A 13,430-nucleotide genomic window follows, 5' to 3' on the forward strand; every position below is an offset into this window, starting at 1 on the left:
TTTTTGACAAAAAAGAAAGCAATTTCCATTCTTCTGTTGGTTTTCCTAGGCAAAGTTTAAGTTCAAAACATAATTATTAATTCAAGCTGTTAGATCTTTTCTAATGTTGACCTTGGCTTGAATTTAGATAACATTAAAATATCACTTTTTATCAATATTAAACCATGTTATTTGGGTTCTTAAAGCCATATCGTAATTATTTTACCATAACGATATATATATATATATATATATATATATATATATATATATATATATATATATATATATATATATATATATATATATATATATACAATCTATCTACCCATTCAGTGCCTGCTATGCTTTATCTATATATCTATACAATCTATCTACACATTCAGTACCTGATATGCTTTATCTATATATCTATACAATCTGTCTACCTTTTCAGTACCTGATATTCTTTATCAATATATCTATACAATCTATCTACCCATTAAGTACCTGATATGCTTTATCCATATGTCTATACAATCTATCTACCCATTCAGTACCTGATATGCTTTATCTATATATCTATACAATCTATCTACCCATTCAGTACCTGATATGCTTTATCTATATATCTATACAATCTATCTACCCATTCATTACCTGATATGCTTTATCTATATATCTATACAATCTATCTACCCATTGAGTACCTGATATGCTTTACCTATATATGTATACAATCTATCTACACATTCGGTACCTGATATGCTTTATCTATAAGTCTATACAATTTATCTACCCATTCGGTACCTGATATGCTTTATCAATATATCTATACAATCTATCTATCCATTCGGTACCTGATATGCTTTATCTATATATCTATACAAGGTATCTACCCTTTCAGTACCTGATATGCTTTATCTATATATCTATACAATCTATCTACCCATTAAGTACCTGATATACTTTATCAATATATCTATATAATCTATCTACCCATTCAGTACCTGATATGCTTTATCAATATATCTATATAATCTATCTACCCATTAAGTACCTGATATACTTTATCAATATATCTATATAATCTATCTACCCATTAAGTACCTGATATACTTTATCAATATATCTATATAATCTATCTACCCTTTCAGTACCTGATATGCTTTATCTATATATCTATACAATCTATCTACACAGTCAGTACCTGATATGCTTTATCAATATATCAATACAATCTATCTACCCATTCGGTACCTGATATGCTTTATCTATATATCTATACAATTTATCTACCCAATAAGTACCTGATATACTTTATCAATATATCTATACAATTTATCTACCCATTAAGTACCTGATATGCTTTATCAATATATCTATGCAATCTATCTACTCATTCAGTACCTGATATGCTTTATCTATATATCTATACAATTTATCTACCCATTCAGTACCTGATATGCTTTATCTATATATCTATACAATCTATCTACCCATTCAGTACCTGATATGCTTTATCAATATATCTACCCATTCAGTACCTGATATGCTTTATCATTATATCTATACAATCTATCTACCCATTGAGTACCTGATATGCTTTATCTATATATCTATACAATCTATCTACCCATTCAGTACCTGATATGCTTTATCTATATATCTATACAATCTATCTACACATTCGGTACCTGATATGCTTTATCTATATGTCTATACAATTTATCTACCCATTCAGTACCTGATGAGCTTTATCTATATATCTATAGAATCTATCTACCCATTCAGTACCTGATATGCTTTATCTATATATCTATACAATACATCTACACATTCAGTACCTGATATGCTTTATCTATATATCTATACAATACATCTACACATTCAGTACCTGATATGCTTTATCTATATATCTATACAATCTATGTGTCCATTCAGTACCCGATATGCTTTATCTATATATCTATATATTTCATTCTGTTGAGTAAACGATTTTGTTAGGAACAAACAAAAATGAACATGCACAAAAAAAAAATCAGACATTTTGCATAGAATTACTTTGCTCCAAATAAAGTCGGAATAATGTCAGTGCTCAAATTCTTTGGTCTTTGAATCCTGACTAGTATTGTTAATTTCATTGCATTTGGAATAAATATACTTTTACATGATGTTATTATCATGCTGAAAAGTTAAAAACGGCCCGGGCAATTCATTTTTCTACCTGGAGAATTATGTGAATACAGAGCTCCTATGATGTCGGTTGTTATTCACTAGATTATCGTAATAGCCTGGTGGAAATTGATTTTAGTGATGCTGAGTAACCGTAGGTCCATAATGACCCCTGTGTCAAATCTGTCTTGTTTGTTTCCTCTTTTATTTTCGAATAACACAATTTTAGCAACAGAGCTGACGGTTGATGTGATTATTGCTACTTGATGAATTTAAGAACTCATTTTGTGTGAAGTCATACAAAAATCCTTGTCCAGCTATTATTATCTTACACAATCCTTTCAACAGTGTTTTCCATCGACATTAATAAGATTTAATGTGTAAGGGACAGTTTTGATGTACAAATTTAATGATGCATCCACCCCTTAACATAAAACAATCACAACAAATACACAAGTGAGGTCAAAAAAATCCATAAAATGGAAAACTATGTTAAAATAAAACATAAGAATATTAATCATTTGGCTAGAGAAGTCAATGGCAGTTCAAAGCAAACGATGTTTAATTGCACTCCAATCCCAAATTTATACATGCATTTGTTTACGTCAAGGTCATTTTTGACACCAGGTGGTGCTCACAGTGGAAACAAGAGCCCCTTTCCTAGGTGATAATTCTGTAAAAGGAAAACACTGTGTACTAGAAAGCTTGATTCCAAATAGCTGCTATCAAACCCGTTGTTTGAGATATTCTACATGTCTTGAACTTACGTGTCTACAGCTATCTATTGTTATTTCACTGTCTAGTACGTACCGCGAAGTAACTATGAGAGTTGCACATACATCACATCAATTTCGAGAACAGTACAAGCCCAAAATACCTTATAGCCATGTCTTTAATTATTAAATAATAACAGCTCAAAAGTCACATTAAAGACTTAAGAAATTTGACAGGGGCCAATTTACAAAACTATCCTCTGCAATCTTATTCCTACACCTAGGTTATCTCTCTCAGCCAGTGTTTACGGAGTCGTTGCTGTGCATTATCTTAACAGTAATTGTGCAGTGATTTGACAAAATACCCGCTTGAAGAAAATTTTGTTTCAACCAATCTGCGGAGGCTGCCACTTGGTAGAATATCTTGCTTAGAAATGTATTCCTATCTTTTAATAACACCATTGGCAATGCAACATTTTATGGTTTATGAATGGCATAAGATCTCACCATCCAGTGCAGTATGATGTGATAACTTGCAGGTTTTGGATAGAAACACCAACTGAGGATTGACGAACAGTATTTAATATTAAAGAATCTTCATATATATATATATATATATATATATATATATATATATATATATATATATATATATATATATATATATATATATATATATATATATATATATATATGACATTTGAGGGCACAAGTACGCAGTCGATGCAAAGGCGTATACTTTGGATAAAGTAACGTTTGCAGCATTTTCCAGGGTTCTTCCTCCACCAATTATACAGGCCGCCATGTATAGCCTATCTTGTGCTGAAAAATGGCGTAAAACCCTACAACAACAACAACCTTTGCAGCAGAACATTCAGTTGCGAATACTGTAAGTTATACGCGTTCGCATTACGTGTTGCTGGTGGCACTAGACCAAGCCTCGATACGGTGCCGTAGCCAAGTCGTGTAATCAGCTGTGCAGACCATACGGAACTGTACGCTAGTGTTATTTACGCAAAGACTCTACAATGCAGATGTGGAAAATGTTGCTGATGTTAACCCTGTTGAAAAGACAGAAAACAGTTAAATATTATTCAGGATTGAATCGATTGTGGTTTTAAATCCTGATAAAGTAAAAATAATTTTACAATTTTATATAAAGGAAACTTCTTTGCCGAAGAAACAATTAATACATAATTATTATTAGATGTAATTGTACCAAGAACCAGCTCAAACCATTTTCACTACAGTGAAATACAAATATCAGGAGTTTCAAGAAGAGTAGATTTACTTGCACTACTAGGAATCGTGTTTGAACCATGACTAGTAGTGATGAACCACGTCTGGTTGCAATGCTAACTGTGTATCAGCTTTTATGATTCGTCCAAACTGTGAGAAAATGATACCAAGAAATAACAGAAAAGCTGACATACTTGTCCTATTTGGATTTTCTCCAGAGAAATCACATCCACCCGGGAGACAGCTTATTGTAACAGCAGCTAGATGCATATGAAAAGTCTTCTACAGGCCAAGCCAGCTGAAATTATACCTTTGTTCCCATATGAGCTGGACCATCACTGGATCGTAGCCATTATCGCCGCTTGGGATTCCACGTATGTTCATCAATGAGATCAAGTTAGCAGTTTAAGTTGCATCGGTGATTCCAAAAAATTATCGGGAAATCATTCCACTCACATACCAACCAGGCATTGACTCTGTGAAGCTTCTCTTGAACATGCGTCTGGGAATAATATCAACATTGCATCATGCGCACTTGTGATCATGAAGCGTAAAGACAAACAAGCCGTCAATGATAAAATCGATAAAGCTTTTTCAAAGATTCTAGAATCATTGCAAAAACAAACTCGAGCATGTTTCAGATGCACTCGTCTCAGATGTGTTGAAGTTAATCATCATATTTCCACATGCACCACTTTACGCGGGGTCAACTTATTGCAACACCTTCGTATGTTTAACTGATGGCAGTAATAACGTGAAAACGACTACGGGTGTTTCTAATGGGCGACCACCGGTGATGTTTATGCGGGCTTGGTTGACACATCGTTTGTGAATGAATTTGATACCAGCAAATACCCACAGAACCATCATCTGTTCATTAACGCCAACAAGAATTTTGTGGAGAAATTCAAGAAAGAATATGCAGGCAAGTCTTTTAAGGAATACGTGGACCTTTGACTGAAATTATACTTGATGTATAGCCAGTAAAAACATCAAAAAGAAAAAAGAGTCCCACACATGGTTGCACAAAAGGATCACTGCATTAGCATGTACATGGAATTTCTACGAGACCGGTGCGAATTCAGGTATTGCGTGTACCTTTACACCAAGGTAAGCTTGTCACCATTGGACACCAATTAAATAAATTTTCCTAGAAACAATTCACCACTTATACGTACAGGTTCCACACGATTGTGTGCTAAGCATTGCTTCTGCTAGCAGTTCCATATTCTTGCTAATGACTAGCAATTCTTCCTGCACAAAATACCATGCTTGGTTTCTATGTTTCTTATATCGAGGTTTTGCTTCCAAGTACAGTCTTCGCCTTCATGCCTCACACTGTGATTCATCAAATGATTCTTTCTCTGAGTATTGGATTAATTGCATTAAAGTCATTGATAAGATCCATGTAGGTGCATTGATGCGCATGGTTATACTTCATATTTTAAAAGCGAGATCATTGTAACATATGACATTGACACAACTATTTTCCTTGCCTTCCATCGGATATCGTGCAGTCGTATATCCAACCGTGTCCTAGGTCTGAAGTAGTCCTATCAATTTAAGGTACGTTTATTGGTCAGAGTCTTTACTCCGATGTGCCCTTGGTATCTTTGACAAAGCAGGAGCGATATTATAGCAGAGACTTTTCTAAGCCTGACGGTTCTCTCCAACGTAAACGTCTTTACGCTACACCGGCAACAAGTTTCCTCAATTGCGCTGGAATATAACGTGTTTGAACCCAGGTAAGATTAATGATAGTTGTTTCGTGCGCGGCATTACAACACAACATAAAACCATGATTATTTTTATACAACAATTGCTACTGAACTTAAAATGAAATTAAAAAACCACCCACCCACCTACCCACCAGAAAAATAAAATAAAATAAAACAAAACAACGTGAAATGTTTCATGGTAATTGATCTCTGGGGGTGGAAAAAGGGTCAGCCGTCAAAGCAAGGCAATGGAATCCATTCCGTGTTTTCAAGATCGGTTTCCACACTCATCATTTGCCCAGCCAGATCTTGATAAATGACCTACCATGTAATAAAGTACTGAGAGAATTTGCAGACACACTTGACGCAAAGCTGCCAGTGGAGAACCTGCTATCCTGTTCTTTCCTACAATCGGTGAAGCCCCCGCCATTGACAACCTTGATGCAAAGCACAATAATCTTGTCGTGTTCCACGATGTTATACTTAACCGGTAAGGCACTCACGCATAATTGTTGATGATTACGATCTCACAAAGATTCATTGAATATGATGTGCCGCCAACCACACGTGCGATGTGTTTCAAAATATGTTTGCGGAAGTCACCCGGTACCCATACAGTTTCCTCACAATTTACTTCACTAGCTCCACCGTGGGAAATATCGCAGTTGATGCATGAACATTTATCACACAATTGTCTGACAATGCAATTTAACATGTGATGTATAGAACAAGCCGTCAGCGATGTTATAGTTGAGAATTCTGATCGATGCCTTAACAGAACTAATGAACAGCTGAAACTTCTCTACGATCACATAGATGTCCTCACACATGTCAAGCATATGTTGAGGTCAGGTTTGACCGGATGTTAAGACCTCACAGTTGGCTTCGAAACAAACGTATACGTCCTCTAAGGATACCATGGTACAGATGAAGACAGTCGAAGAAACCAACGCTGAGGTCGTGGGAACATCCAGATATATCAAAAGGGAAATGCCCAGATGGGAATAAAGTGAGTGGTTCATTCTTAAAACACTATTATAATAATAAGTGGGATGATATTGATAAAATAGTTGGTAGATACAATCATAGGTGCATAAATGGTTCAGCCATACTGTAATAATGTTCTCTGTAGATGCAAAAAAACAACAAAAGATGTTTGCAAATAATCTACTGGGCTCGTTTTGTGGAGGAAGATCTCCCTCCCAAAAACGATCTGCCTTCGGTGGATGTGGATGCTGACGTCAAAGACACCTCACACTAGGTTCTTCGGCAGGAACCACCCACATGTGGAAAATGTTTCGATGATGGTGGACTCAAACATGAGATGTCTTTTGCTATTTTCACCACACATGGCTCGGGGCTTAAATCTGTGTCTGTAGATAATTTGTAGATAGGTTGGAAACCCTCGTGGGTCAGTACACGCTGACATCAATATCGTTCGAAGTCACAAGTAAGTGCGCATTGATGTGCCCGTAGTTGTATTCATCTATATTATTAACGCGAAGATCTTGCGCGCACTCATACGTGAAATCCTTAAAGTCGTCAATGGTGCACAACATCGATTATGAGTACTGAAGGAATCTCTACCCTAGGCGTCTTACGCAAAATCAGCATCGCAATTCAGCTGCCAATACAACCCCGATTGTCCCTTCAATGATTACGTCTATGGAACCAAAATTCTGCGTGTTTTTTCTGACGCCATCCACCACGATGTAATTCTGCACAATCGAGATTGATGTAGCATCGTTGTGTGTGTATTAACAGTTCGCTTAATAAACAATTATCACCTTTTGGAAGGATATGAAACAAATAACTCTCCAGTGTTCTCGACAGATGGTGGTTCAACTGAGTTCCAAGTAAGAGTTTCGATGTTTACTGACAACAATCTAAAAATCAGCTTGATTGAGATGGAATCCACACGCTGCTCCTTTATCTTGATTGAGTGTCGTGTAGTCGTTGATCATATTCAACGCTGCCTTGCAAACGAAAGACGACCGATGACGCAATGAGGGGACACCTCGTCGTTGAAGTACTTCATGTACTCAATCGTTCACGAATACATCAAGAGCTTGTTGAAGCTGCACTTAGAAATTACGCTTAGCATATACAAAATGTACAGCAATATACTATGCGGTCACATCTGTAACAGAAGATGCGTTATGCACCTCAAAGTTACCGACGTGCAAAAATGACTGAAGCGGATCAAAAGCTGCTTGATGAAATCATTAAGAGAACCGCAATACTCACGAAATATAAATGCAAGTGTGTTGTCCGGATGCATATGCAGATTCGCCGCTATGATCCCCATTTGTTCTGGCTGTTGCAGGAATTGCAACTGCTGAAAACATTATAGGTACACCAGTCGAGTTTGCTTTCGTGGCTATATTGATAGCAATTAGTGAGCAGTCGAAGCTGGTAAAATATTGTTGTTACAACTGTATCAATGAGTACGCATTGAATAATAAATTGATAAATTGATGTGGTCGTACAAAACAGTCTCAAAACAATTACAAAGCTGCACTCGATGGCCAATGAAGATAAAATCATTACCACAACTGAGTTCAAAACCGTGCTGGCCAAAATGGAAAATTTCCGATGAATCTGAAACATTCGTTAAGAGAGAGAACCGTAACAATGTGATTTGCCAGAAGTAAAACTCTAGTTGACTGTTGAAACGTTTCGCTTCAAGTCCGATGAGCAACAGAGTATCTCTCGTGTGAGTGTGTGTGTGTGTGTGTGTGTGTGCGCGTGTGTATGTGTGTGTGTGTGATTTGGATTTTTAACGTAGCTTTAACAATTTTTCAGTCATTCCGCTATGATGTCTGCAGTGTAACAGTTTATAGTGATGCCTAACACTGGGGCATCATGTCGCAGACATGTAGCATGATGTCCCACCCAGTCACATTATCCTGACACCAGGCCGACCAGTCCTAACACTAACCTCTTAATGATGAGTGTCAAGCGAGGCAGCTGTTAGTACCATTATTGTAAGTCTTTAGTATGACTTGGCCGGGGATCGAACCCACGACTTCCTGCATCTGAGGCGGACGCTCTAACCACTAGGCCACGGAGTGGTATGCGAGCCTCACTACAACGGACATGTACCCACAAATGCCCGCTACACTCACAAGTGGAAAAAGACTAAAGTCATGTGGTATAGAAGGTGTAGAACCAGATCGGTGAGCTTAGCGTCAAGTGTCCATCATTATGCTACCAAGTTTTTGTCATATTTTGACTACTATGGAGATTGTGTTCAGATTGTTAAAAGATGTGTGAGAACCACCTTCCCAATCCTAAAAATTCTTCACTTGCAGAGATGAAGCACAGTACCAGTAACGTCATATGGTTATGTCGGTGTCATAATATTTTACAGCATGTGGAGTCATCATAATTTGTCATTGTCCTTTATTCTTTATATGATCACAATATTTGTTACAATAGAAGTACAATAGTTATATTAGCTCCCAAAATCTGTGTCAGAAATCACAAATGCATCTTTAAAATGTTTGCTGTTCTATTTCAGTTTGCCCAGTTTATGTCAGATGTGGGTGGAGCAATTGGACTCTGGATCGGGCTTTCTGTTCTTGCTCTCTGTGAAATATTTCAGCTCATAATTGAACTCTGTGCTTTAGGCATCCATAAGTGTTGTTCAAAAGGTCAAACTCAACATAGTTCTGAAGGTCATATTGAACATTCTCGGGAAGGAAAAATCATAGATAAAGAAAACAGAAATCATGAACAGACGTGTCAGAACAGAGAAAACTTTCACATAGTTCAGATGCGTAGTTCCAATCATGACCAATACCAACAGCGCCTTGGATACCCTTTTTCGTCTCAAAACTATTAAATATTTCAGATGTCAGGTAAATATGGTCCACTGGAAGGGAAAGACAGCATACCAAGTATGACATTTTGGGAATATGAAAATCAATAATAATCCCAACTATATCATTTTCCGGATTTTACCCTCTAAAAACAATAAAGACACGTGAGTAATAATCTAGATATTAAATACAAAAGGAGGATGTTTGAGGTGAAAATACAAGACATTTTTGGTACAAAATTGAACAATTTTGTTCACTTCGATCACCGATATTGTAGTAGGTAACTTTATATTTTTTCAATGCTTAAAGGTGAAGATTAGTGTCAATGCAGTTTCATATTTGTGCTAAAGGGTTATTAAATTTTAATCCATTTAAAGCAAGGATGATTTTAGCAGGATGTTTTGTCGTCTCTTAAATCCTTTTTATGAACCTCCTCAAAGACACATACCACTGTATAAGAAATCATCTTTTGTTGTGAAAAGCAATTCTGATTCAGAAAAAGATACAAGTTTAGAGCCATCATTCTATATCGTATTAATAGTGGCAGATAAGACTTGATTGGACAGGATACATATTGTTTATTGTGGAGAGAGAGAGAGAGAGAGAGAGAGAGAGAGAGAGAGAGAGAGAGAGAGAGATGAATAATTTGTTACAGAGTTACTGCGAGATGGTGGTTTGTATTAGTGGTACACCGATTTACCACTGTATTTTTCCCTTTGGTACGTACCACAGTACATTTTCACTGTACAGATACAACATCAGTAAAGAACGTATGGAAATTCCTGAGGGATCAGGTGACGATAAAATAACTTTAAAAGCATGTTCTAATTTTTCACAACAAAATAATTCCAAAAATTATTAGAAAAATTAGAGATATAATTATATTTGTGAAACTTGAAACATAAGTACAAATATAATTATATTTGTGACCTTTCAATTGACAAGTGTAGCCTATGTTGTCATGGAAATTGAATGTGATGCTAATGATATCCGGTTGAAATTCAACTTTTCGAAATAGTTCAAGATAAAAAGGGGAAAAAGGTCATTACTATTAATTATTTACTAGCGTATGTTAATTTGTTAAATACACATGTTCCTTTTGTAAGACCGGTGATCATTCTAAGAATTTTAGGAAAGCAATTTTTATGCTTGAATTTTCATATTATTTATATCATGTTTTATGTCTACTGGCCATCTCTGATTGCCCGGATGTTAGAATCCCACCCAGAGTTTCTCTGCCAATAATATCAAAATGTAGCTAGCAAATTGCAGACTTCATGTCAACATTTCCTATTTCTATCAACAAGGTTTCTAATATGAGTTTTCAGATGACAACTTTAAGAACAGTTATCATTATTCTACTATAAAATACTTACTTTCGGCGGGTGGAGTGGAATGGGGTTGAGGAGGTTGTGATTTCCTTCTTGCCCAGATACTTTATTTTCCGTTAACTCAAGATAATTAATTTGTTTCAGATAATGGAATGAATATAACATGGTGTCATTTGCTATCAATTAGAAAAATATTTTAAAAATATTATTTAACATTCGCAAAACTTAGTGTAATTCCTGTATACGTTGGTACTTTGGTACACATCGCGACATGTTCAAAATTGTTTGTATAGTACCAATATTTACTCTGTGTGTGTGTGTATATATATATATATATATATATATATATATATATATATATATATATATATATATATATGTTCAGTCTTGCGGATTCCCTGGAGCTTTAGCTTGGCTCTCTTGATAGTCAAGGTCGATAACTCCTTGAAATGTTGAAGAGCAATAATCTATACATATTACACGGAAAGTTAGTTTGACAGTTAACACAGTAAGACAGCTCAATGCACCTAATAGCTCTAAGTCTTAGGTACTATGATAGTGGGTAAGAAATTCGTGTTGTGCATGTTACTGGTTGGTTTGAGAAGAGCAATCTCAGCTTCAAACAGGTCAATATAATAAAGGGTTTACTTTATTTGCTTTTATTTTCACTTACTACCAAAGTAACTTGACCTATATTAGAGGTTTTCTATGAATAGAAAAATACCTGTAAATAATTGTACAACCTTATATATTTGCATATGTACATATATGGATTACCATTAACACAATAACTTTAATATTTTTTTATATTTATAGGTATGAATTAGGTTATCATAGAATAAGGTTTTATCATAACGCGTATTCACCCTTGTTTTCTAGTATACGTTGGTATCCAAAACTAAATTGTATGGCAGGGGTGTACAACTTGTTCTTTCCGGCTTTAAGGGCAAATGAAAACAACCCAGAAATCTGGCCAATGAACAGTAATTATGTAAAAGAAATTAGTGTTTGCGGCCCTCGAGTGGTCTTAGAAAATGCAATCTGGCCCTTGGCTGAAAAAGGATGTGCACCCCTTGTGTGTGGTATTCTGATAATTCTAATTACTGGGATTCCCACCACCCAAATCGTCATGGCAAATCATTACACTCCTCTAGGTTTATATTTTTTGAGGTGCATTTCTTTGTATGTATTTGAACACCGTAGACGGTTCCATTATGGAGGGAGTCCTAAATGGATATTTCCTTGCATATATCAAATCACTGATGTTTTTCTTTATCTAGATGTAAAGTTTCTTAATGTATACGTGGTGTTTATCACCATTTTATTGATCAAAAACCATTACCCGTATTTTACACCATTTTAATGATCACAAATAATTAACCATATTTTACACGATTTTATTGATCACAAACCTTCAGCCATATTTTCCACCATTTTATTGATCACAAACCTTCAGCCATATTTTCCACCATTTTATTGATTACAAACCATTAACCATATTTTAAATATCCAATGGGTCAGATGATGAAGAAACGATGAGACATTACAGATTATTGTGTATTCGAACAAACATGCTTCTACGTAAATTTAAGAATTGTTCATTGAATATCAAAATTAGATTATTCAAATCTTATTGCTGCACACTGTTTTATGCTTTAGTGAATGTATGAAAAGAAAACTAGTTATTGGTTATAATAATAGTCTTCATTTTCTATTAGGCCTTACTAGATGGAACAGTGTCTCCAACAAGTTTGTAAATTATAATTTATTAAGTTTTGATGAATTAATGAGAAATTTATATTTTCAACGATAACAAGAATATCTAATAGTACGAACTGTATCTTGAAATCTATGTGGAACTATGACATTTATATAAATTCTTGTATTATTAGTAGATGGAACAAATTACTCTTTAAATGTGCTACATAATTTCATCCTTAGCAATGCAGGGCACTGTTCATTGTTGTAGGTGTGTAGTGTATGTATCCTTGTACATAATATATATATATATATATATATATATATATATATATATATATATATATATATATATATATATATATATATATATATATATATATATATATATATATATATATATATATATATATATATAATGTTTAGAATGCTTTCACTTTATTTCTATACTTTAATTTAGATGTATGGACTATGTAGTCTGAAATAAATAATTCTTATTTTATCCAATTTTGTGGAAATTCACCACAATGTTCTAACTTGTTTACATTGTGGACCAAGGCACTGAACCAAAACATTTTATGGTAATATTTAATCGGCAATTGTACAAAATCGAAGTAAAAAATATATTATAATAATCTGTATCATGAAAAAACTATCAAATTTCTAGGCATAACCGAGAGCAATCTTTAAGATTAGAGAGCAACGTTTTTCAAAACAGATGTATTTCAGTCACTGAAAAGTGTGTAAGATAAAATGTCTAATATCAGACGGTTT

At 34.8% G+C, this 13,430-nt stretch overlaps 1 protein-coding gene across 1 annotated transcript in view; it reads left to right on the plus strand.

Annotated features, from left to right (window-relative positions):
• Positions 1 to 12,946, plus strand: part of LOC149807060 (epithelial sodium channel subunit alpha-like) — an 86,948-nt gene extending 74,002 nt beyond the window's left edge. The window contains exon 13 of the mRNA XM_089961347.1: positions 9,327 to 12,946. Coding sequence (XP_089817473.1) covers positions 9,327 to 9,650 — 324 coding nt within the window. The 3' untranslated portion in view covers positions 9,651 to 12,946. The remainder of the gene's footprint in view (positions 1 to 9,326) is intronic.
• Positions 12,947 to 13,430: the final 484 nt, after the last annotated feature.

The sequence above is a fragment of the Sinohyriopsis cumingii genome, chromosome 1, assembly GCF_028554795.1.
Source record: "Sinohyriopsis cumingii isolate HCF-2022 chromosome 1, ASM2855479v2, whole genome shotgun sequence".
Taxonomy (NCBI): domain Eukaryota; kingdom Metazoa; phylum Mollusca; class Bivalvia; order Unionida; family Unionidae; genus Sinohyriopsis; species Sinohyriopsis cumingii.